The following is a 26,404-nucleotide window of genomic DNA, read 5'->3' on the forward strand; positions in this document are numbered from 1 at the left end:
GTGAAGGTGGAGAGGCATGTGTTCATGTTTTGGAATTTTCTGAACAGATTGAGCCAGGAAGATATTGGGAAACTGAATTCTATGAAAAAAAGATGTTTTTATTATTAGAGTAGGATTTGTCGAAAGAGGAAATACAGAGAAAAGAGGTTGCATGAAATAAACCCTTAATCTTCCCAGAGTGGCTGGGAGACTGCCCCCAGGAGCAGGATGTGTGGGTACCAAAGCCAAGGGAAGCGGTGAGGATTAAGATCGCAGGCCCAGGAGCCGGACGGCTGCCCTGTGTGGGAGGAGGGAAATCCCAGGCACCGCCAAGCCGGGACTTAATTGAGGAAAGGGCCGGGAAGATAGGCCTTTCTTTCTCCAGGCTGGGTGAAAAAACACACACATCTGCCATCTGGACCTTGGGGTCTCACAGTCGAAAAATGTTTCACTTCTGGCCTCACTCAATTACAGCCTGCTTATTTCAAGACTGTCTTCTCCTTAGGACTAAATGTGAATGGGGGAGATGGTTGTGGAGAAACACATTTATAACCAGCCTTGCTCTGGAGCACACAAAGGCCATCTTGCTTTGTAACCATGGCCCTGGCTCTTTTCCACGGTCACTGCCTAGTTATGTGACAGTCTTTGTGAATTTCAAGGCATATTAGCTATAACACTGCTTTTTAATGATCCTAGCATTACTGTGAAGATTTCTCAGACCCCTCGCTAAAATTAACAGCACAGCCCTATACTGTTTGGCTTTTGAGAGGGAGAAAAAGTTTTCCTTGACCCTGGTAGGGTCCCTGGCCAGCTCTGTAGATGAACCTGACAAAGACAGATGAGTGGGAGGAAAGCCAACACCTGTTAATGAACTTTTGCAGGTACTTGACATCCTTCACCCGGGGGAGTGATCAGAGCCTGAAGCCTTTGTAACCTTTTACACAAACAGTATTTGTGAAGATTTGACAGGAACAAAGGAGTTTGGGTCGGGGGCAGTAAATGGTAGAGAGACTGGGGAGAAGTTGAATGAGGATTGTTGCCATATTCCTCCGGTGCAGTCTGTGGGCTGATAGAGTATGTCTCCAGTAAAAGGAGAACTTATTTCTTGCCTTTAGACCAAAAAGGGGGAACTTTTTCCTACAACTACTGCTTAATTGCTCTCAGCTCAGAATATATTTTATGGCAAGGAGGCATGTTTTGGGGGTGACATATTCTGGTTTCCTTCAGCCTTTTTCATATTTTATTATACCTAACTTCTAGAGGAATAGGTTTTTGGAGCCCATGTGTCAGCATTAGCACAAGTGCTGTCTTTTAACAAACGTGTAGATATTGTTATAAGATAAGAAAGCATTTTAAATTATAATTAGCAGTGAATTTTAAAACAACGGGATAACATCTGTGGAAACTACATGGAGAAGTTCAAGTGCATGGAAAGAACAGTGCAGTCTACCCGGTACTAACAATAGAGCATGATACGCTGACCAGGTCCCGTTGCTGTATGGGTGTGTGCGCCACAGTGGAATCAGAACTTGCAGTGTACTTGATCCAGCGACTTTGAAATTGTTTCTTGACAATGATTTTTTAATGTGAGGAGATTCACATTACTTAAAATTTTGCAAATAACCTGAATTTTGTTGAGGCTGTGACATCAAAATATTTCGTATTTGCGTATTTAAAATTCACATGCAGTGATAGCCATACAATGTGATAAGCGAGGAAGATCAGAGACTGAGCAAACCCAAGTTCAACGCAAAGGCAGGTTGCTGTAAATTAATGTCAAAATTTATGGGGTGCCTGGGTGGCTCAGTCGGTTCAATGTAAGACTCTTGATTTCAGCTCAGGTTGTGATCTCACAGTTCATGAAATCAAGAAATCGAGACCCACATCAGGCTCCGTGCTGACAGCATGGAACCTGCTTGGGGTTCTCTGTCTCTCTGTGTCTCCTCTCTGCCTCTCTCTCTCTCTCAAAATAAATAAATAAACCTTAAAATACTAAAAATTAATTAATGTCAAAGTTTAAATTGAGAAGAGTAGAGATTTTTTGATGATCTCTGTCCTCTCCCTTAATCTTGAATAGCCAGTCTCTTTCTACATGGACACCCCCCAGTGAACCTCTCTCCCAGAGCCACCATTAATTAATTTTACTTGTGGATCTGTCATGATGGTTCTCCTCCCTTTCCCCAGTCACCTGACTGCTCCCCTTCTAACTCCATTCTGATGCCTGGCAGGCTGTCATTGGCGAACTCCATTTCTAACATGGAGCTTTAACCCTTGCACTTGGGAAACTTGCCGGAGAAGGGTTTTGATTCAAGAAAGCAGCCTGTCAGCTCAGCAGCCTGTCAACCCACCTCCTCATGATCCGGGGGCCTAAAAATGAGACACCCCCCTTGCCACTCTTCCAAACTTCTTTCCCCATCAGCGAGTCTGGGATTCTGGTTGTTCACAAATGGCTTTCGAAATAAGCAGGTGTCTTAGCTCAGGCTGCCATAACAAAATACTGGAAACAGGGCAGCATAAATGACAGACATGTATTTCTCACAGTTCTGGAGTCTGACATATCCAAGCTCAAGGTGCCAACCGATGTGGTTCCTTTTAAGGACTCTCTTCCTGACTTGCAGATGGCCTTCTCCTTGCTGTGTCCTCACATGGCAGAGAGAGGGGGGGTGGGAGAACAGAGGAGGGAGAGAGGGAGAGAGGGAGAAGAGGGGAGAGAACTGGACTGGGCTTTCTGATTTCTCTTCTCATAACAACGCTGATCCCTTCATGGGGACCCCACTCTCGTGACCTCATCTAAACTAAATACCTGCCGGGGCGCCTGGGTGGCTCAGTCAGTTAAGCGTCCGACTTTGGCTCAGGTCCTGATCTCGCGGTTCGTGGGTTCGAGCCCTGCATCAGGCTCTGTGCTGACAGCTCAGAGCCCGGAGCCTGCTTCGGATTCTGTGTCTCACTCTCTGTCTGCCCCTCCCATACTCATTCTCTGTCTCTCTCTGTCTCAAAAATAAATAAACATTAAAAAAAATTTAAACTAAATACCTGCCAAAGGCCCCTGTCTTCAAATACCATCACACTGGGGGGTAGGGCTTTGACATATGAATATGGGGGGTGGGGTGGGCATAAACATTCAGTCTGTAACAGTAGCCATTCAAAGTGTATGCTTAAGGAGATTTTTGAAGAGTATAAAGCGATTTGCAAGTTTTAAGGCATTTTTGTGAGTATTGTTATGTTTTGGCAAGTGTTTAGACTTCTCTCCTGTGCCTTGGTTTCTAAGGAAACCAAATACTTTCTGAGCAGTGTTCAGAACGATGAAACCCTGGTGCCGTTTGAACTTTCAGAAGTGAAATAGCAAATGTGCGGAGCATTGAGGCTGTGACAGTACATGCTATAGCTGGACCTTACCCTTCAACTCTGATGCTTCCATTCTTACTGCATGGCTGCCCTATCAGGGTACAAGTATTTGATTCAATAGCCTCTGTTAATACCTTACTTATCACATTGGAGAAAAGAGGACTTTGAGAGAATGGGAAGCAGGAAAGATCAGTTTTGAAGGAGGGAATCTGGTAAAGGTGGGTCATAGGGTAACAAGGGCGGGAGGCAGGGGTAGAGGAAGGGGTGCGCATTCTTGCCTGAGGTCTTCTGGTAGCCTGCAGAGCAGAGGGTGTGAGCAGAACCAGTGGTAAGAAAGCACTGGAACACTCAGAAGGGGAGCCGTTATTGGAAGGTGGGCCAATGGTGGAGAATGAGGAGGGGCACGATCAAAACAGACCTTTCCTTCTTCACAGCTGCTGCTGCCTTGATTGGCACCTGTGGTTCATGGTAGGTGGCACATAGTGGGCACCCAGTAAATCTTAAATGAATGCTCGAACAGATCATCACCTGAAGTGAATGCCTCCAGGTGAATGTGCACAGGTTCCCCCTTGCCCTGGCAGCTGGGCATCTTCCAGAGTACATCCTCAAGGTCTCCAGAGTTCTTCCACTGAAACTCATTGCATGAAGGGTCTAGAAACACGAAGACTGGGGAGAGCTTGATGTATAGCTGCTAAGAGGGGATGTCTTGGGATTTTGGTTTCCTTAAGGATGGATCATTTGGACAACCCGGTCATCAAAAGGTAATTTCTCCCCTGATGTTTCCATTTCTTTTCACTCTTTGAATTGCTTCTTATTTCTCCTGAGCATCTTTCCTTTTCTTATTTCGATTGCTGTTTGCTTTGGAAATGAGACATTATTCAAGCACAACATCGCTTAGAATGACTCTAGGTAATGGGAGAGACTCGAACACCTAGGCCTTTTATAGCTATAATTGGTTTTCTTTGTTGGCTTTTTAAGAGGAAGGTTTCGATGGATCAGATATTGCACATTAATTGTCATGAATTGCAGAAAATGAATCCTAGCTTCATGTGTTTGTGTATGTGTGGGTGTGTTACTGCTAGGGCACGGCTTATACTACATCTCTTAAAGCTGAAAGAGTGGTTTGTGAAACTGTTTTATGAGTTTAATATTTCAAATAAGTCTTCATTTTGTTTTTGGAAATTCTGTTTCTTTTTATAAAAGAGAATAGTATTAATATATCTCTTGAAGCTAATATTCAAGATGGCGTAATTATCTGAAAGAAGCACTGTTTTTCTTAGAGAAGTATATGTTCTAAGAATTTGAAGGCTAAAGTGTTCAATTGTTCCTATTCAGAATTGCACGATTCTGTCACTTTGTTAAACCCAGAGCAGCATTAGCTATCAGAGCTGAAGGGGGCTATAAGGGTTGCCCTCCAGGGCATTTTGACTTTTGACAACCTAGGCAATAAATAATAAACACGAAGAAAATGTTAAGTGCAATGTGAAACTCAAAGCAAATTAAAATTAAATATTGTCACCAAAAAAAACCAGTGCAGATGATGTAATGGGGTGTCATTCTTCTTTCTTTTTTTTGTAAATGACAATTAGCTTAGTGTTGGATATGGTTGACTAAGTTAACCCCCTTATTTTACAGATAAAAAGACTGAGGTCCAAAGATTCAAGGAATTCCTATGCCTTCAGCATATTAGGGGCGGAACTTGGTCAAGAGCCCAAACATCCTGTTGGTGTTTACTGCTTTGCCCACAACACTGCCCCCCATACCCCCTATTCTTCCAGACCTTTAAGGATATTCTCTTATGCAAAGGAGGCATCCTATCCATCATCCCCCTATATCTGATGATGCCAATATTCTAGAAAGTTATTCTGACTTTACATTGTCATAGCAGGATGGATGCAAAGACCAGAAGACTTCTCAGGCCGGGCTAGTCCATGGGTCCTGGTTTATTTTTATTCTCTTTATTTCATTCTGGATGCTTATACCATCGTGAAATAGAAACACTTCCCTGGTATAGCTTCTGGGGCATAGATGGGGCAAAACCTAAATCTGAAAATGAATATTTTTGGAAGCCAATTTGGTTCTTCTGTCATATTGACATCTCTTAATGATGGCTTTCCCTGAACAATTCAACAGGTCCTCTCAAACTTCTTATTTCTTTTTTTTTTTTTTTTTTTAAACAACAACAGCGTATCCGGTGGAGAGCTGTTTGATCGGATAGTGGAGAAAGGATTTTACACAGAGAAAGATGCCAGCACCCTCATCCGCCAGGTCTTGGATGCTGTCTACTATCTCCATAGAATGGGCATTGTCCACAGGGACCTCAAGGTAAGGCGGTCGCCTAGCAACATCCTCCAGCAGCTCTTCTACCCACAGTACACCTGTCCAAGGGGATTGGCTCCAGAAGATGGCTGAGGTTGCCTTGATGGAGATATGGGTGGAATGAATGGGAGGCATTTGTTTTGTTAGTTGTCAGGGCCATTGGGAGCCAGAGGTAGCTTGAAAGATGATGAGGGGCTGGCCACCATTTGGGAGATTTTATAACTGCTATGCAGCCAAAGGGCCACAGGGAGATAGGTTGTGTATTGCTTCAAGCCCACCTGAAGGGTAATTTCGTTCAAGACACAGAGGCCATGATAACCCTTCTCCCAATACTGTTTTTCACAGTGTTCTCCCAGTTCTGGCCCCATTTCAGCACAGTACACTGTGTGAAAGAAAGGGAGCAAGTAAGTGGAGGGCATAACACGAGAAAGGAAATGGAAGGTTATTGGGAAAGATGGGTTAAACGACCTACAGTCACAGCCATCCCCCAGCGTCCTGTAGGTCACAGGCTTACCTGTTCTTTTTTTTTTTTTTTTTTTTTTTGTATAAAAGATTATTTTAACGTTTATTTATTTTAGAGAGAGATAGAACAGAGGAGGGGCAGAGAGTGGGGAGGGAACAGAGGATCTGAAGTGGCCTCTATGCTGATAGCAGAGAGCCCGATGCGGGCCTCAAACTCACAAACTGGGAGATCATGACCTGAGCCGAAGTTGGATGCTTATTAACCCACCGAGCCACCCAGGCGCCCCAGTCTTACTTGTCCTTGATGAGGTGTTGGCATACTGACCCTTCACCCAATAGCACTGAAGGACCTGGGCCTTACTTGGGCATCTTGGCATCACATCCCTCCCCGGATCAGTATAGATACCAAAGGGCAGATATCCAACATATGCTATCAAGAGTAGATATCGAACACATTGATTTGAGGAACAGCAAAAGGCAACATTGTTCACCAAGGCTGTAATGTGGCTTCATTCGACAGCGGACACAGGTCCAGGCCCCAGGGCTCCCTGCACCTGTCAAGATAGAAACTCCACCCCAGCCCACATACCTGCTGCTCACATCAAAAACACAGGGATTATAATGTACTGAAGCCATGCTATGCGTGACTGTGTGAAATCTAAATCAATTTAAAGAACAAACCATAAACATTTGTTAAAACAGAATTTCGGCATCTGCCCGTTATCTAGTACTGGGTGTGAAGGTATAACATGGTGTAGCTTTTCTCTTCATAAGGTCTCACTGTGAAGTTTTCTCTTCTCTATATTATTTTCCAGCAACCAGAATAGTGGCTCCCAAATGTTAGCCTGCATAAGAGTTGTCTGGAGGGCCATTGCTTGCCCCACCCCAGAGGTTCCGATTCTATAGGTCTGCAGTGGGCCTGGGAATGTGCATTTCTAAGGGATTTCTAGGTGATCCTGATGTTGCCCTGGGATTACTCGTGGAGAACTTCCGGACAAGGGTGTTTGTGAATGTCGATGGGGTCCTTACAGACTTTGCCCTTTGCAGGCTTCTTGATAGCTGAAATGGCTGTGGGCACAAATTAGCTAATCTTCAGGACCCGGAGGTCCTTTCCCGGGCTAAGTAAGGGCTCACTAAGCCCACTTGGCGCCTCTGTGCCTGCTCTGCTCTCTTGTGCCCTCACCAAATGCCGATTCTCTGCTTCCAGAACACAGGAGGCAGGTCTCTGAACGAGTTAGTGCGATGACCACAGAGGTGTGATGCGATGCGCTGGCTGTGTGTACTTGATAGAAATAATTCCCACGCAGATGACATTCCTAGAGGGGCCATGTTATGCGTGACTGTGTTTATTCCCCCTTCGAAAGGCAGATGGGCTGTGCAGGAGTTATAGCTGTCTACACCCACATGGTGCTTTCAGAGAAGTGCTTGCAGCTCCCAGCTGGTGCAGCTGTGAGAACGCCAGGCTTGTCCCCACAGAGAGAACATTGCCATGTTAGGACTGTTCGTCACTGCTTTTCAGAGGCACAAGGGAGTTTGACCTACGTGGCAGGAGTTGGGGTTGGGATAGTAAATTTTCACAAATATCTTAGAAAATGAAAACAAACTGTATGATCCAGGTCAGAGCAATAGAGAACATGATCAGACTAATATAAGATTAGGTCGCAGTCTGGGATACCGCCATGCCCCTGCAAATACACCTCCACCTCCCTCCAGCAAGGTACTCTTGTGTCATCTTGCCCCAGGAAGCTACTAGAGATAATGAGAGACAGACAGGAAGTGCCCACTAACTGACCCCTCAGATTAGGACAGGGCTTCTCAGCCCCTGCAGTGTGTCCTTTGCTGCGGGGGGGCTGTTCTATGCATTGTTGGATGTGTAGCCACATCCCTGACTGCTACCCACTAGATGCCCATAGACTCCTGCAGTTGTGACAGCCAAAGACATTGCCAAATGTCCCCCTGGGATGCCAAATTGCCCCCAGTTGAGAATCACTGGATTAGGAGGGTGATTATGTATAATATAAACTTTATAGGAAGTGTTGATTCAGATCTTTTAAAAGCCTGTTGGGGCACCTGGGTGGCTCAGTTGGTTAAGCGTCCAACTTCGGCTTAGGTCATGATCTCACAGTTCTGGAGATTGAGCCCCACCCATGTCAGGCTCTGTGCTGACAGCTCAGAACCTGGAGCCTGGTTCAGATTCTGTGTTCCTCTCTCTCTCTCTGCTCCTTCCCCGCTTGCACTCTGTCTGACTCTCTCAAAAATGAATAAACATTAAAAGAAAATTTTTTTAATTAAAGATTGTTATGTGAACTTTTTTAAAAGTTTATTTATTTTAAGAGAGAGAGAGCGCAGCAAGGGAGGGTCAGAGAGAGAGGAAGGGAGAGAGAGAATCCCAAGCAGGCTCTGCACTGTCAGCATGGAGTCTGATGTGGAGCTTGAACTTATGAACCTTGAGATCATGACCTGACACAAAACCAAGAGTCAGATACTTAACCAACTGAGTCGCCCAGGTGCCCCTCTTATTATGCGAACTGTTAACAGGTTGGTATTGACCTTCCAATTCCAGTATTGTCCATCAGTTGTCTTGCAACGATGTCACAAAATAAAGAATAATATTTTTTCAGGTGCGTCCTGGGCCTCTTGGGACCTCAGGCAGAATTGTGAGATGCCCTCTGTGCCTCCCACCTGACCAAGCACTCCTACTGCCATCTGGGGGCCTCCATCTGGATTGCCCTTGAGCCTGTCTTCTCTCCCACTTTCCTGTTGCCTGACTCCCCTCAAGAAAAGCCCTGCTGCCTTGACTGAGTCTTGAGATGGTTGTAGACAAGTATCTATCTAAGTTGTGAATGACCAGCCGATTTAACCCTCCTTGATAATTGACCCAAAGGAGGGATATTTGATTCCATGCAGTCTCTTGCCTAGATGCAACCTTGTTTAAGAGCATGAGATCATTGGGACAGGAAGATTAAAAGTCAGAAACTTAAGGAGCGTCTGGGTGGCCCAGTTAGCAAAGCATCCGATTCTTGATTTGGGTTCGGGTCATGATCTCATGGTTCATGAGAGGAGTCCCATGCTGACATTGTGGAGGCTGCTTGGGTTCTCTCTCTCCCTTTCTCTCTACCCCACCTCCCACTCACATGCACATGCACACACGTGTGTGTGCTCTTCCTCTCTCAAAATAAATAAACTTGAAAAAAAAATCAGAAACTTAAGAAAAGTCCTCTCTGCCCCCATGATCAGATCCTTACTGTTCATCAAAGGATGATCTCAACATTCAGACAAATCATGAACCACAGGCACCTTTTGATTAGATTATTTTGGCCTGCTTTTTAAGCATTATTCTTATTTTGATTATTGATTGGGCCATTTTATTCTCTTTTCAAACTCATTAAAGCACCTTCAAGTGTGCATTTGATTTTCTTCTAATCTCATGCTTCATCCACAGGATCGACGTCACTGTGAATGTAAAGTGTCATTCCTTTTTGTGTTATGATTTTAGGAGAAGGGTAGTATTTTTTTTTTTCTTTTGGGTTCTGTTAAAGTTATTTTGACACTTGTTAAGACAAGACTTTATTTAAGACTACTGCAAGAAGGGTATCACAATAGGGGAGAGAATTGGGTTCAACTCCAAAATCATCAAGGGCATGTGAGGACTTATAGCCATTGGCCAGAATGAGGGCTGTGGACAGAAACCTACTAAGAGGGGATATCAAGGATGGAGGGATCCTTCCTAAAGCCTGGCCAAGAACTTAGACATTGGCAGTCTCTCTCCATTGACCAGGTTCTCTTCCTTCTGACCAGGTTCCATCCCTGGGCTCTGTCCTTAGTGCACTGGCTCTGCCCATGTAGTCCAGGCTGACCAAGAATCCTACTGAGCCAGGGCACCTGGGTGGCTCAGTGGGTTGAGCATCTGACTTCAGCTCAGGTCATGATCTCTCAGTTAGTGAGTTCAAGCCCCATATTGGGCTAACTGCTGTCAGCACAGAGCCCACTTCACATCTTCTGTCTCTGCTCTCTGCCTGTCCCCGCTTGCGCTTTCTCAAAAATAAACAAATATTAAAAAAAAAAAAAAGAATCCCACTGAGCCACTTTGGTGAACATCCCCCACCCTTGATATCTGATCAAATTCTTTATCTTCCACCTTTCATATCTGCCCACCCTGGCCTGCCTTCAGCAAGGATCCTCTGAAATTGGCATAGCCAGGATCCCCCCACCCTTGATGTTCCCTCTTAGTAATTTTCTTTTTTTTTTTTAATTTTTGTAAAATGTTTATTTTATTTTTAAGAGAGACCGAGTATGAGTGGGAGAGGGGCAGAGAGAGAGAGGGAGACACAGGATCTGAAGCAGGCTCCAGACTCTGAGCTGTCAGCACAGGGCTTGAACTCCCAAACCGTGAGATCATGACCTGAGCTGAAGTTGGCACTTAACCCACTGAGCCACCCAGGCGCCCCACCTCTTAGTAATTTTCTGTTCACTGACCCTCGCCCTGATCCTGGGCTATAAATCTCCACTTTTCCTTGTTGTATTAGGTCTTGAGTCCACTCTTCCTCTCCTACTGCAGAATCCCATTGCAGTGGTCCCCCCCCCCCCCCGAATAAAGTCTTCCTTACTGTCTTTACCAAGTGTGTGAATACATTTTCTTTAACAACATCCAAGGTGGAAGGTAAAGAGCTTGGCCAGATATCAAGAGTGAGGGGTTCTCTCTATTCTGACTTACAGGTTTCTTGCTAAGACTGGACTTTGCAGCCCCAGCAAGACAGGAGGGACACAGAAGGCCAAAACCGAGGCCTAGAAGAGGGCTCAGGGGAGCCCGACTATAGTTTGGTCAAGGCGGGGCAGGGGGATGGGTCTTGAACACTTCTCAGAATGTCCTCACAGAAATGGCTACAGCTCAGAATTGCCCCGTGAATTCTAAAATCCAGAAGTTCCAGGCCCATCTCAAATCTAAATAGCCCTCGCCACCAGATGAGAGAATGAGAGAAGAGTTGGTAAAATTCAATAACTCAGAAACCAAAGATCTACCGCAAACCACTGACAAGAGACACTCTTGCTTCAATCACTCTTGGGGATGGGAGGAGAGCCAGACAGGAAACTGTGGGGAAGTGGCTTGCCCAGTTCAGATTCCTCCTGGTGTGGGATGTGTGTGTATGTGTGTATTTATTTATTTATTTTGGGGGACAGAGAGAGAGAGAGAGTGAGTGAGTGGGGAAGGGGAAGAGAGAGACAGAGATAGAGAGAATCCCAAACAGACCCCACTGTCAGCACAGAGCCCCATGCAGGACTCCATCCCACTGACCCCGAGATCATGACCTGAGCCGAAATCAAGAGTTAGATGCTTAACCAACTGAGCCACCCCCCAGGTGCCCCCTGTTGTGTTTCTTTTAAGGTTGAACGTAAATCAGAGAAGTGATTGCTTCTTCACTGGGCAAATCTTTGGAATTTCCTGAGTCGGGGGAAAGGAGTGGTGTCCGTCCTCAACATTGTGTCTTTCAGGGACAGCATCATTAATTGAGGCAGGCTTTCTGTGGTCAGGCTCTGCCTGGGCAGGACAGGTGCAGCCCTGAGGCTGGGACATCTCCCTTGGTCTCCACGAGCTCCACCCCCCCCCTTTTTTTTTTCTAAGAATGATACCTTGACTTTTCATAAAACACTATGCAAATAAAGCTTCATTGTCTCCCCGCTCCACGCTCCACCCGTCTGCCTCCCCTTACCCCTCCTGTATAGCTGCCATGGAGGTGGCCCTGCTGTGCAGGACTGTAGCAGAGACAGGAGCTGTGGTCAGGCCTCAGCCATGTGTCCTGAGTTACTACCATCTGGGCTCCAGCATTCCCCATTCCATCTAGCTCCAGCTTCCCCATTCAGGGAAGCAAACGAGGAACCACCACGACCCATGTTTTCCCGAAAAGGCAACCAGAAGCTCAGGGCACTTAAGGACACGTGGCTACAAAGTGCTGGATCTCTGGACACGATTCATCCATGATGACATCCCTCTGTTTCCCAGGGAGCCCAGCGAGCAGGGGTCAGCTGGCTCAGTAAAGGGGAAAACGCAACGCATCTGCCAGAGCCGCAGGACACGGGCCGTTATGGAGGGCAGGGAGAGAGACCCTGGGTTCGAGAAAGGTTGCTAAAGGGGTCAGGAAAAAGGAACGGGGCAGGGGTGGGGGACGCCTGGGTGGCTCAGTTGGTGAAGCGTCCAACTTCTGCTCAGGTCATGATCTCAGGGTTCGTGAGTTCAAGCCCCACATTGGACTCTGTGCTGCCAGCTCGGAGCCTGGAGCCTGCTTCAGATTCTGTGTCTCCCTCTCTCTCTGTCCCTCTCCCACTGGCGCTCTGTCTCTGTCTCTGTCTCTCTCAGAAATAAACATTAAAAAAAGAAAGAAAGAACAAGGAAATGGAAGAGCACCTACAGAAGTGACTTCATTTCTGGGAACTCCCTTTCCCCTGACCCAGGAAATAAATTGACAAGTCTTAGGGGCTCTCTAGGCGGCCCCAATTTATGGTTCACTTTTTGAAAGTAGACAAAGGGACTCACTTTTCTTGAAAACCTCTAAGCGCCCCAAACTGTGCAGTGTCCCCTTCATCACTCCTATTAAACACGGCTTTTCTTACTGCATTCGCTGTGTCCCGAGTCAAGCGTATCCTTAAATTGTGATTAGGCTTTGTGGCTTCATGACTCTCCCACAATTAACCCATATTTAAACACACTTTGTCAGTGTTTTTTTTTCTTTTTTTCTTTCTAGCCTGAAAACCTCTTGTACTACAGTCAAGACGAGGAATCGAAAATAATGATCAGTGACTTTGGACTGTCAAAAATGGAGGGCAAAGGAGATGTGATGTCCACAGCCTGTGGCACCCCGGGCTATGTTGGTAAGCACAGCGTGGGTGTCGTATCAGCTTCTTTGGTCTTAAGCACTTCAGCCCTGGCGCATGATCGCAGCTGCCTTCATTCCCCTTAAGGGGAGAATACAAAGGCCAAGAGACATTGGAGCGAGTTAGAAGAGAGGCGATTTCCCCTGAAACCTTTTAATAGTCGGGCAGAAATCCTGTCTCATTGGGGTGTGGGCCTGGGTGGAAGCCAGGAGTTGATTGGATGAATTCCCATGTTCTGATGCCAGAAATAGTGCCTCCATATCTGTGTTTTCAGATGATTTACAGTGAGACACTGAGATAACCATGAAGTGCAGACACAAACAGAACATGTAAAATGTTGAGAGAGAAGCGGCCAGAAAGAGAGTATCGATAGGAGGAATCTGGTTCATGCCTTGTCGAAGTCACTCTCTTGAAGTAGCCAGTCCTGATCTGTACTGGAGAAGCCACGAATTAAAGTCTTTCCTAAAATCAGAACCCCAGGGCCCTCGTACCAAACATACAGAGAGCGGAAAAGGCTACAAGAACTGAACACTCGCATACTGAGAATCATCTTGTGTCTTCTGGGGACCTGGAGAAAGGCCATCGGTGCCGTTTGTGTTTTCGAGACGTTGACTTACGTGAATGTATTCATTCACTCAGCAAATGTGTACTGAAGCGCATGCTATGGACCAGCTGCTGTTGTGGGCACTGGGGTGAAGGCTGTGCATGAGTCAGACAGCAGGCCTGCCCTCATGAAGCTTATGTTGTAGTCGGGAGTCACAGACAACAGACAAAGAACAGGGTTGTTTCAGGCCACGGTAAGGGCTATGGAGAAACTCAAATGAGGGCATGCCACAGAGCAGCAAGGTGATGGCGGGGAGGGGGACTAGGACGGTTAAGGGCACAGGAATGAGACCTGGGTATTGGCCTGAATGTGGAGAAGCAGACAGCCTTGGGAATGTTAGGGGACAGAGTGTTCCAGGCAGAAGCATCCATTTGTGCTAAAGCTCTCAAGTGGGAAAATCCTGGGAAAAGGGTATAAAACGGGAATGTCTGAGGGCAGGAAAAAAATGGGGTTGGAAAAGACTTCTGGAAAACAGAGACCGAGGCTGAATTCTCAATGTACAAACCATGATGGCTTTTCCTAATGAGAACAGGAAGCTCGCCCTGAAAGAGGAGAGGGAATGTTCTGTGACTGGCATCATTCCTGTTTGGTATTAGGTGCAACCGCGTGATCCCCCAGGCAGGCTGAGGAAAGCAGTCCTCCCACCTGATGAGCCTGGGCCCCAGAGCATTGTGGGAAACTCCAAACGCCCTTTGGGGCCCTTCCTGGCCCTTCAGGTGCTGGCATAACACGGGTGTTATGTCGCAGCCGGTTCATTTGCAAAGGTGCTCAAAGGAGAGGGGAGAAGAGCAGGCTGAGGGGAACGGAGAATAACAGGAAGGGAAGCCATGGACTCGGGGGCGGGGCCGGGGGAGGAGGTGGCCATGGTGTGACCGGCACAGGCGGCGATCATGTCCCTGGCGGGTGTGTGCGCTGGGCAGAGCCGGGGAGGTTCTTCTGATGGCAGAGGAGCCGGTGTGGCACAGGCCTTGATGAGATTAGCGGTACCCTGAGTGCTCTCGGCTCTGGGCCAGCGGAGTGGACCCCGTCGGGGGACTCGGAATCACGGCCGTGGTGGGAGATGCACGCGAGAGCGCACGTGTGTGCCCCAGGGGCGTGGGGGTGTGACGGGAGCAGGAGCGTGTGCGGCAGGTATGTGGACTCTCTCCGGGTCAGTCCCGGCCGCCAGGCGGGTGGCAGATAAAAGTGAAGATGTGCTTCTTCTCGTTTGTCCTCAAAGATGGGGAGGGAGAAGGCCCGTTCCAACAGTGGCAATTCCCAGACCCCAGAAAATGAAAAGGCCTGTGAGGGCGCGCTGTCCACGCTCCTTGCCGGGATGGCTTTGCCACCTTCTGTGCGGTCCGCTGCCCTGGCCACCGCGGCCGAGAAGCTGAGGGCTCTGTGGCCGCCCCGCTTTCCCCCTGCAGGAGGCCGACTCTCGGGCTGCAGTTCAAATGTTCCGGCAGAAGTGTCCGTATTTACATACGCATCGCACTGTTCTCATATTTGGCTCTGATGTTGGAAAGCTCCAGCACTTTCTAAATGGATTTTTGCTTCTTTGCGTCTTGGCAGAACCCAGGAATGGCACTTTCTCTGGGTTTCTAAGTGGCTGTCATTCGAGTGGTCTGGTTCTGCTTAGATGTCAGACACTGACGAGTCTGGGAACTGGGAAGCATGTTTAGATGTGGCCCTTGCTCTTTCTACCCTAAATGGTGGCCAGTGGGGCCATCAGGTAACGCTGTTGTCAGATACGGAGTTTTCTCTGAGTGGGGAGGGGTGCGAATGTAGTGGTTCTGCTCATTCATGTGTGTTGAGCACTGAGCTACCTAGGAAGGCCTCTTAGAGCAAGGAAGGGGAGACACTGGGGGAGCTTATAACCTGTAGACGTACCTCGGGCAGTGAGCAACAGAGATCGGGCTGTTTCCTCCCCTGCCCCCTCAGTCTGCATGGCCAACTACTGATACTCAGCCATCAAAGCCCAACTTACACGTTGCCCCCTTTTGGTTGCTTTCCCAACACCCATTCTCTCTTTTGTCATCCTACTTCTTTTCCTGACCCTTTTTACATCATTGCATCGGGGTCCATTTGCACCGGTGTCCCTTTCCCCACCGCACCACACGTTTTTTCTCGGGCAGGGACTATCTTACTCATCTTTGCACAGATGCTTGTTAAACTGGTAAAAACCCAAGGTTCGCAGAAATTAGCATTTCTCTCTGTCTCCTCTTTTCCCATTCATTCAGCATGGATTTATTAAGTTTATGTGCTGTGCTCAGTGGTTTGGTGTTAAGAATATGAATGTGTAGGGCCAGAGTTTCAGACTTTAAAATGCTCACAGTGTTGTGAGAAAAAGAGGGAAAACCAGTAAATTGAATAATGTCTGGTAAGTGCTACGTTATTCATCATTCAAGGATTATGTATTTAGTACCTACCTGCTGTTCTAGAGACTGGGGACGCATCAGTAGAAAGGAAAAGAAAAACAGGGGGCACCCGGGTGGCCTGGTCAGTTGAGATTCTGACTTCAGGTCAGGTCGTGATCTCGTGGTCCATGAGTTCGAGCCCCACATTGGGCACAGAGCCCACTTCGGATCCTCTGTCTCCCTCTCTCTGCCACTCCCCTGCTCATGCTCTTTCTCCCTCAAAAATAAATAAAACATTAAAAAAACAAGAAAAGAAAAACAGATAAAAGTCCCTGCCCTCAATCAAGGTACTTATATTTGAGCGAGAAGGAGACAGACTGTATGCAAACAGCTAAGTCTGTTAATATCTTAGGTTGACAAGTGCTATGAAGAAAAATAAAGCAGGAAAGAGAATAGTTTTGTGTGTGTGTGTGTGTGTGTGTGTGTGTGTGTGTGTGTGTGTGTAGGGGGTGGCAATTTTAAATGTAGTAATCAAGGCAGCCCTCACTGAGAGGGTGACAGTGGGGTCAAGGTTTGATAGAAGTGAAGGAGCTGGCCATGTTATTATTTGGAGGAAAAGCGTTCCAAGGATGGTGCAAAGGCCCTGAGGCAGGGGTATGTGGGAGAACAACAGGAGTGGGGTGAACAAAGAGAAGAGCAGTAGAAGATGAAGTCAGAGAACTAATAGGCAGAGCATGTGCAGACCAGGACTTAGAAGTCATTGTCAAGACCCTGACTTTTACTTAGGGTGGTGGGGACCCATTGGAAGGTTCTGAGACAAGGCATGGCATGATCTGACCTGTACCAGGATCCCTCTAGGAGACAGATGGGGATTAGGAGAGATGCCAGGGTGCAGGGCCAGGGTGGAAGAAGGGAGACCAGTTAGAAGGCTCTGGAATTATTCAAGTGAGAAATGGTGGGAGCTGGGCTAGGTTGGCAGAGTGGAAGTGGTAAGAAAGTATCAGATTCCAGAAAAAAAATTTGAAGGTAATTTCATGAAGATTTTCTGAAAAATTAAAAGTAGGGCTTGAGAGAGAGAAGCCAATGATAGTTCTAAGTTATTTTTTGGCCTGAGCCTCTGAAAGGAGGCTGTTACCTTTACTTTAGATGTCAAAGTCTGTGGAAAGAGCAGGCTACAGAAGTATCACCAGGGGTTCGGATTTTAATGTGTTAAAGTTTGCAAGGTCCAGAAGGCGGTTGGACTGTAAGTCTGGAGTTCTCGCAAGAGGTCCTGTCTGCAACAAGATATAGTTGATTCTCATCACACGTAGTAGTTATGCTCTGTAACGTCACCACCAGCGCTGAACTAGTAAATACTGACCTACTGTTACCTGGGAAATAGAGGTTTAGGGTCCTGGTGAGTCTCTGGTCACAGCATTGTCATCTACTGATGGATACATGACCTTGTTTTATACATATTTCTATTTAACGACATCTTATTTAACATATATTATTTTTTTAATGTTGATTTTATTTTTGAGAGAGAGACCGAGCATGAGCAGGGGAGGGGCAGAGAGAGAGGGAGACATAGCATCCAAAGCAGGCTCCAGGCTCCGCGCCATCAGCACAGAGCCCGATGCAGGGCTTAAACTCATGAACTGCAAGATCATGACCTGAGCCGGAGTCAGATGCTTAAGTGACTGAGCCACCCAGGCACCCCTAATATATATTCTTGATTCATGAACGATGAACTCACGGCTAACAGCACCATAACTTACACCTAAGTGAAGGTGGTCTAGCCACACATTTTCTCTGTAGGCACATTTCCACTTTCTTGTGCCAGGAACACTAGACGGCACTTCATCGCTGCACTTGGGGGCTGTTTTAAACCATGAATCTGCAAAATGCACAAAAATGTAAAAAACATGACAGCAGCTAGACCATGAAAATGATACTTGTTTGTAGTGTGAGAGGTGAAACAGGAGGGCAGAGTGTCACCTTGTCTGATGAGCTTTGGAAACTCAGTTTGAGCCTCTCTGCTCATGTCCACATGTGACCACAAAAGCACGGCAAGTATTGATTTGGGGGCTACAAATAAATTTTAGTGAGTAGGCGAATTAAAAGTGCAGAATCCGTGAATAATGAGGATGGACCGTATTTGGAGGCTGATGTATTTTTTTAATGTTTATTTATTTATTTTTAGGGAGAGAGAGAGAGAGAGAGAAAGAGAGAGCAGGGGAGGGGCAGAGAGAGAGGGAGAGAGAGAATCCAAGCAGGCTACACATTGTCAGCACAGAGCCTGACACGGGGCTCAACCTCACAAACCATGAGATCATGATCTGAGCTAAAATCAGGAGTCAGACACTCAACTGATTGAGCCACCCAGGCGCCCCAAGAGGCTGAGGTATTTTGAAGCTGTGAACCTGAATGAAGTGGCTAAGGGGGAGGCAGGGAAGGATGGAGGAGAAGAAAGGTCCCAGGGCTGAGTCCTGGAGCCCCGGGGACTCTGAAGAGGCAGCATGTGAGACAGGAAGGGAACCAGAGTAGTGTGGTATCCTGGGAAGCGCTTTGAGTTGGAGAAAGTACCTTGTGTCAGTTGCTATTAAGTCAAGTAAGATGATGACTGGGTGTTGACCGTTGGCTTTGGGGGCCTTGAATTATGGATTAATTGAACCATTAATTAAGCCAGTGGGAGCCCGACAGCCAGAGTAATGCTGTGAAGTGGCTTTTTGTAAGAGGACCCCAGCGTGCTGTCAACCCTGGGGTTGGACACCACCACCCCCACCCGCCCCCCAACACTGGCTTATCTCTGCAAGATCAGGATGCTGTTGGGATCTTGGAAAAAGAAACCGCGGCCTCATGCCTACTGGCCAATCTCGATCTAAACAGGGCAGAGCCCAGTCCCAGTCAGCACTCCTCTGATTCTGGGGGCCTTGCTGTCCAGGAGCCCGAGCCAGGTGCAGAGTGTTGCTGTCTGCTTTTAGCCATAGTTCAGACTTCAGACCCCTTCTCGGTAGAAGTATTGATTTCAATTTACGGGCACTGTTGTTTTGTTTTTGTTGTTCTTACGGCTGTTGCCTAAATGACTGTTCATCTAAATAGTGAACTTTGGCAATGTCAAAATGACTTCAGTTTTTTTTTTAAAGTTTATTTATTTATTTATCTATTTATTTTGAGAGAGAGAGAGTATATGCAAGTGGGGAGGGTCAGAGAAAGGGAGACAGAGAATCCCAAGCAGGCCTTGGGCTGTCAGCACAGAGTCCAACGTGGAGCTTGATTCCACTAACTGTGAGATCATGACCTACGTCAGATGCTTAACCGACTGAGCCACCCAGGTGCCCCAAGATTACTTCAATTTAAATGAGTTCTCTAGCTATGAATAAATAATGAAGAAAGGGCTGTTTATCCCACATATCCCAGCACACACACGGTGCCAGGCAAAGGGATCTGATCACCCTTGAATTCATCCTTTACCCTGAACAGCTGCCCTGATGTTACATGTCCTTTAAAAGAACAAGGGCCCTTGCAGAACATCACATCACTGATGGCAGGAGAATGTGGGCCTCGCTCCATCCCTGTGTATGGGGGTCCCACTGCAGGCATCTCTTAGAGCCGCTCCAACACCGAGGGCCCCTCCAATGGTGTATGACCAGTGGTGATACAGATCCATATTTGGTAGCATGTGTGCAGTATGAAGTAACCGACATATTTCAGAAGCAACATTACAAATACAGGTGAGAGAGGAATCAGCAAGGCCTGGAACGACCAGGGAAAAACTCTTGGAGGAGGCGTGATTTGTAGGAAGAGTAGAATTCCAGGCCAAGACAAGGAGAGTAATGGATGTGGGCAAGCAGAAGAACAAAGGCTCAGAGTCCCCAGCTGCTTCTTATCGAGTGTGGAAGAAATATGCAGACTCGTTTGGCTTGGAGAGGGGGCTTGCCCAAACAAGGACTTGGACCAAGAGTCAGATGCTCAACCGATTGAGCCACCCAGGGGCCTCCACCCTTCTGTAATTTCTGAACGTCTCCTCTCTAAATACTGGATACTGTGATGGAGTATCATGGTTTCTAAACTTCACTGTGGTGTCGAGGAGGGAAAGAAACCTTGCAGCATTTTGGAACTTACTCTTTTTTTTTTTCTTTCAATGACTAAAACCCAAAACACCGGAATGCCTGTAAAGGTCCTCTTAATCTTGAAGTGAAGCTTGTCAGCCTTCAGGAGGAGCGAAGTAGCCATCCCACTGTGGTCACAAACCCATGAGGGCAGAGGCTGGATCTCAGGACGACCTTTGAGGGCGACATCACAGGGTTATTTCTTGCCACGTTGCCCTGAATTGCCTTAACTCCGAACATTTCCTTTCCTCCCTCCCACTGAATTCCAGGTCTCTCCCACATTTTAGAACACCAGCTGCCCTCCCATTTTCCACTCCCTTCCCATTCCTTAGCCTCACCCCTCCACCCACTGGCCACATTCTGGCTTTGGTAGCATTTGAATAGTACTCCAGCTCAGATCGGAACGGTAATTGTAAACCAGGACGGCGCTTTCGTGGGGACTTTTCATGCCTGTGGTAAAATTCAAGAGGCTACTAGGAAAATCAGAGCAAGCCACTGTTTTGCGATGCATTTTTAGTAAATTACAACTCTGAGGGAAGGATGAGAAAGCTTTCCAAGGGAACTTGTCCGGCCGAGGACAGAGCTAGCCAAAGAGAGCCCTACTCCTCTTAACTTCCGTGACTTTGGGTTGAAGGCAAACCACAGGCAAAGAATGAGTCTGTGTTTCAGCTGAATTTTTAATTGCCGGCAATCCAGGCTACAGCTCTCCAAACCTTGGTGAAGCCACACGGTTTATGGAGAGGCTTGTAGTAAAGCCCCTCATTAACTGGTTTTTTCTTGTCTAATCCCACCTGCTGCAGAGTCCGCTTACAGAAAGAGTTGTGACTAAGCATGGTTGCTCATACTGCCTGTTGTAATCAGTTCTTCCTGAAGCCAAACTCCACCCTGAAATGGATGCCCGAATTTTCTTTTCCTTGATGTGTAGAATTTTATTTATCATCTCCGAACAGGCAGCCGCTGGGCAGAAATGTCGTTTTTCTCTCCCAGTGTTTCAAAGAAAGCCTTCTCGCGGGGCGTGGGGGACTCAGTCGGTTAAGCTTTCAACTTGGGCTCAGGTCATGATCTTGCGGTTCGTGAGTTTGAGCCCTGCGTCGGGCTCTGTGCTGACAGTTCAGAGCCTGGAGCCTGCTTCGGATTCCGTCTCCCTCTCTCTCTACCCCTCCCCTGCTCATCCTCTGTCTCTCTCCCCAAGATAAATAAACATTAAGAAAAAAATTAAAAGAAAGCCTTCTCACCACTTCTCCAACATGCAGCTTCTCCAACTCGTTGCAACTGGATTACAGTTCAATTTAAGGCCTTCTGTACTAATCCACCACATGAATTGGTGCAGCACGGTTTCCTTCTCCCCACCTGTGGAAATTCCCTAAAACTCAGAGTCCCATGCAGCTCTTCACTTGAGCTCAGATTCTTTTCCACGAAGGCGTAACTTCAGGACAAAATAGCAGGTGACCTTCAGGACAAGAGACTGAGGCATAGAAAGATAACACATCTGGAGCGCCTGAGTGGCTCCGTTGGTTGAGCGTTTGACTCTTGATTTCGGCTTGGGTCATGAGCTCATGGTTGGTGAGTTCAAGCCCCAAGTTGGGCTCTACACTGGCAGCGTGGAGCCTGCTTGGGATTCTCTCTCTCCCTCTCTCTGCCCCTCGTCTCTCTCTCTCTCTCTCTCTCTCTCTCTCTCTCTCTCTCTCTCAAAATAACAATAAACTTTAAAAGAAAAAAGAAAGATAACAAATTCTCCGAGATACATTGGCTCAGGGCTCAGCCTGTAATTCTGTCCTCTAACTCACTGCTGGATATGAGATGGCAGAGATGTGGCACCACTCTGTGTGTGCAATCTAATGATTTTAAAAGCCCTCTGCTAGAAGATCACTCTTCTCACTACTTCTCTGTTAAGCTCCTCCCTGTAAAGACCCTATCACATTGCCTAACCTGGCTAGCACAGCCGAACTTGAATCCAGGCCCTACCATCTCCTTCCATGAACCACTTGGGGGAAAGCCGTGATAGTAAAAGAAGTCTCCACTACCTCTGACCACGACTGACTGCCATCTCTTAGGGCCTTTTCGTCGTGACACACACGAAGTTCAAGTCGAGGGCCTTTCTCCTTGACCTCCACAGAGAGGTGAGGTCAGCCAGCAAGAGGCACAAAGGAACCTTGGACTAGGTCACAGGATGGCAAGCAGCCTGTCTGCCAGCCTCTTCTTGCTGATGTCACAGGCAGGTTGGACATTTCCGACACATTTCCAAAGACAGAAGCACATTCGAGGAAAGGTAGAGTGCCGCTAATCTTAGTGTCCCATCGGTTCTATCTCTGCAGGTGGGGGAAGGTAGGAGTTTCATACACTGCAAAGAATTAGGGAAAAAATTAGGATATGCCCATTTTTATAAGTAGTCTTCTGGAACACATTTTTCTAACTCCCCTTTAAAAAAGAATTATAATTGGGGCCAATGGAAAGAAGAATTGGTTGGATCTGGGCAGTGCCCCCTTGCTGCTGGTGAAAAGATTGGAAAGAGCTTAGGGTGATGGGGAAGGTAATCTTGATCCACCTGGCCTGGAGGTAGGAGGGGGTGGGATGCTGTGGGGGAAAGCAGAGGGCCAGGGAGAGAGAATGTAGGAGTACAGTCACTCTCTTCTCTCAGTAAATGCAGAACCATGAAGGTACCATGGCCAGCCAGTGTTCCTCAGCCATCGTGGGAATCTTTGATATTATGGTGGACTGTTCCCATGCCCGGGCACCGTCAGTAATGATCAACAGGCAGTTCCTGGGTTGTGGTGTCTAGAACGGTGCCTGGACCTAGAGGGGATGTATGAGTGTGTCGGTGAATAAGCGAATAAAAGGATCGACAACTCGGTGAACAAAGGGACCCAAGTGCGCAGGAGGTTGGTATGGGGGCTGTAAGTCTCCTTCCGACTCCAAGATTCAAGTACTCAGACATGCCCTCCCATCACTTGTGGGCCCAGTTCAATTCTGATTTCCGAAGGCTCTGATCAAAAGGGTGGAAATCTCCATTTACGAATCATTTCCATTATGTAAAGCAAGAATGAAGGGAAAGTACCAAGTGATGTCAAGGAACTGTCCATCCTTCACTCTAACAAATAATAAAACCTCCATTCTGTTTTTATCCTATGGTTGTCTCAACCCTTCATCCTTACATAATAACTACTACTAGCTCTGACTATTCCTTATTATATGTTTATTGTTTCCATTAAGCCTCATTACAGTCCTGAAGGTTGGGCTCTGTTAATGTTCCCATTTTACAGATGAACAAAATGGAGGCTTAACAAGATTAAATGACTGGCCCAAGTCCACAGGTGTAGTAAGTGGGAGATCCTAGATTTCTTTCACTGCAAAGCCAGTGTGCATGGCTATTTAAAACTTCTTAAATCCGGGGCACCTGGGTGGCTCGGTGAAGTGTCCGACTTTGGCTCAGGTCACAATCTCATGGTTCATGAGTTCAAGCCCTGCGTTGGGGCTCTGTGCTGACAACTCAGAGCCTGGAGCCTGCTTCAGATTCTCTCTCTCAAAAATAAAATAAAATAAAATAGCACTAAAAGAAAAAAAACCCTAAAAAATAAATAAAACTTCTTAAATCCAGGGGCACCTGGGTGGCTCAGTCAGTTGAGTATCTGACTCTTGCTGCCGGCTCAGGTCGTGATCATCATGATCTCATGGTTCGTGCGATTGAGCCCTGCATAGGGCTCTGTACTGACAACAAGGAGCCTGCTTGAGATCCTCTCTCTCTGCCCCTCCCCTAAGCACATGCCCTCTCTCCAGCTCTCTCAAAATAAATAAATACACTTAAAAAAAATTCTTAACTCCAGACAGCTAAAGTTGTTTCAAGTTACAACCACCTAAATCCATTTCACATTTAAAGGAAACCATTTCACATCTTTACCTCCCATTTAATGACAAAACAGTCCTTCTTACCTTTCCCACTCTTTCGTCTTTAAACCTGTTAATTTCTTCTTAGAGCACAACACAAGGGCATATGCTCAAAACTTACTAGCCACAGCCTTTTTTCCCCACCCCGTGTCTTTCCTGTTCTCTAGTCTTTTTATTTGCACCTTCTCCACTGTTTGACTGTTGGAGGTAATATATCCTTTCCTGGATACTTGGGGTTTTATTTAGAGTAGGTTCAGTATTTTCAGGGCTGTATTCAGGGTTAAAGATCAACACCTGTGCCATCTTGCCACACTCTTGTCTGGCTTAGTCTGATCGTCTCCTTAAGAAGGCAGCCGTGGCTGGCGTTACTTCTGCAGCTGTGTCCACCCAGCTGGAGCACCCAGGAGAACAGGTGCTCCGTGGCATAGGGCCCACGTCTGCTTCCCTCACACCACCAAGCCAGTGCCTGAAATGGAACCCAAGCTGTTAAATAACTGAGGAACGCAAGAAACACTGCCTGGGTCCCATGGTTCTGGGTCCCGGGCCTCCACTTTCTGGCATGGAGGGCTGCTCCCCACCCCAGGCCACCCCTCCTGCGTGTCCTCTGCTTCACTCATTGGAGGTGGTCAACTTTGAGGTACCGAGTACAGTGGTACTTAGACTTCCATAGAGGAGAACAGACGGCCTTGACCGTGAACCTGGTAACAGGGGGAGATATTCTCAATCTCCTCCTCTCCCTCTGTAGAAACTGCTCTTCAGCACTCCCTTGAGAGCACAGGGAAAGGGAAAATTCTTTTTGTTTTCTGTGAGCCTGGGGGTTGAGTGCCGCCCCTGCTTCAACAGAGCCCCTCTTCCTGCTTCCAGTTAGACTTGGTTAAGCCTTTTGCTCCTCTCTCTTTCAGGAAGGAAAATGGGCAATTTAATTGTTTCAAAAACAAGATGAAAGGTTTCTGAATTTTTTTTTTTCCTCTTGGAATCTCTGAATTCCTTTACCAGGAACCCTTGCTTTCAACCAATATAAAACAGCTTGGCCTGGAGGACGCTTCCCACCAAGTGGAATTTTCCACAGTGGGTTGGTCGTGAGTCTCACAGCAGTAAATTCAATTATTTCAAATTTTGAACCAACTGTTTCGCTGAACAGCATGAGACGAGCGTGGGGCTCAGAAGGAGGGCCCCGTCTGTCCACACAGATCTCCAGCAGCTCGGGCTGCCCTGCTGAGACAGCGTGGTTCACGTGATTGACTTCTGTTTGCTGGAGTAAACCGACCCCGGCCAATGGAATGCTCTTTCTACCAGGGAGAGCTAAGAAAACGGAATCGTTAACCCCCAAGGTCTGACCGAGAAGGAGGTTCTGAGAGATCACTTCCCCGAAGGTCTTTCCTGTCCATTAGCCCTAGAAGTAGTGATTCCGAAATCCCTTTGAGAAAAGGTCTTAAAAGGAGAGTGGCATGAACTACACAGTCAGCCACAGACAGACGCATAGGGCTAATTCTGCCCGTTTCGTCCCCTCGCTTCGTGTCAGGAGTAACCATTGGTTAACCAAACAGAATGTGCTAAGCCCTGAATATCCAGACCAGAGATACGTCCCCGCTGTCCAGCGGTACCAAGTGTGGTGGTCGGCAGTGTGATTCACACAGTAGGGAGGAGATACAGAGGGGAGGGGAGGAGGTCCAGGAGGCTGGCGTGTCACGGGAGTTTGGTGATGAAACCTGGGAAACCAACACGTGTCACCCAGGTAGAGCTGTTCCCACTCGGCTGCTACCTATCTTGTGTGTGTCCTTTTCGGCGCCTCCGGGTCGGTCTGTTGCCACTCACGGCCCCCAGGACTGTGCCTTGAGAGGCACTAGAGGAACGTCTGTGTCCTCCGGCCTGGAGTCTTGTCCTTCTGTCTCCGCTGTACCAGGAGACTGAGCCCTTTCCCGCTCTGCCTGGGCGCTGATGGCATCTCGAACGAGCCGCAGTGCCCGTTAATGACGGCTCTCTTTGTCAAGTGTCAGTAGCACCGATTAAGTTATTTCCGTGCAAAGCCTCTCTCTGTGAGGAGGTGTGGGGGTGGCGAGAGTCATTGTCACCCTCCCACTGCACGTGAGTTGTGCTGGGTACAGTCAGGAGAGAAAATTGTTTCTCCTTCATTAGGAAGTTCTTCGGCATCTGACTGGTGTTGGGGGGAGAGATGGATTTGTGGTGGGTGTGACTGAGAACCCGTCCCACTCTCTCTCCAAGGCCCCGTGGGGACTGTGTGCCTTTGTTGTCTGAGAGTTTGTACCTTGGAGGCTGTGACATTTTAGAATTACAGCCGAGGGGCGCCTGGGTGGCTCAGTCGGTTAAGCATCCAACTTTGGCTCAGGTCATGATCTCACGGTTCGTGAGTTCAAGCCCCACGTCGGGCTCTGTGCTGACAGCTCGGGGCCTGGAGCCTGCTTCGGATTCTGTGTCTCCCCCTCTCTCTGCCCCTCCCCCACTTGTGCTTGCTCTCTCTCTCTCTCTCTCTCTCTCTAAAATAAATAAACATTAACAAA

General features: G+C 47.4%; 1 protein-coding gene across 7 annotated transcripts in view; it reads left to right on the forward strand.

The window, feature by feature from the left end:
* CAMK1D (calcium/calmodulin dependent protein kinase ID) overlaps positions 1-26,404 on the forward strand; it is a 503,116-nt gene that overhangs the window by 433,878 nt on the left and 42,834 nt on the right. For all 7 annotated transcript variants that reach the window (XM_053225283.1, XM_027073424.2, XM_027073425.2 and 4 more), the window contains 2 exons: positions 5,511-5,649; positions 12,843-12,969. In XM_053225283.1, the coding sequence (XP_053081258.1) occupies positions 5,511-5,649; positions 12,843-12,969 (266 nt within the window). The remainder of the gene's footprint in view (positions 1-5,510; positions 5,650-12,842; positions 12,970-26,404) is intronic.

Source organism: Acinonyx jubatus, chromosome B4 (assembly GCF_027475565.1).
Source record: "Acinonyx jubatus isolate Ajub_Pintada_27869175 chromosome B4, VMU_Ajub_asm_v1.0, whole genome shotgun sequence".
Taxonomy (NCBI): domain Eukaryota; kingdom Metazoa; phylum Chordata; class Mammalia; order Carnivora; family Felidae; genus Acinonyx; species Acinonyx jubatus.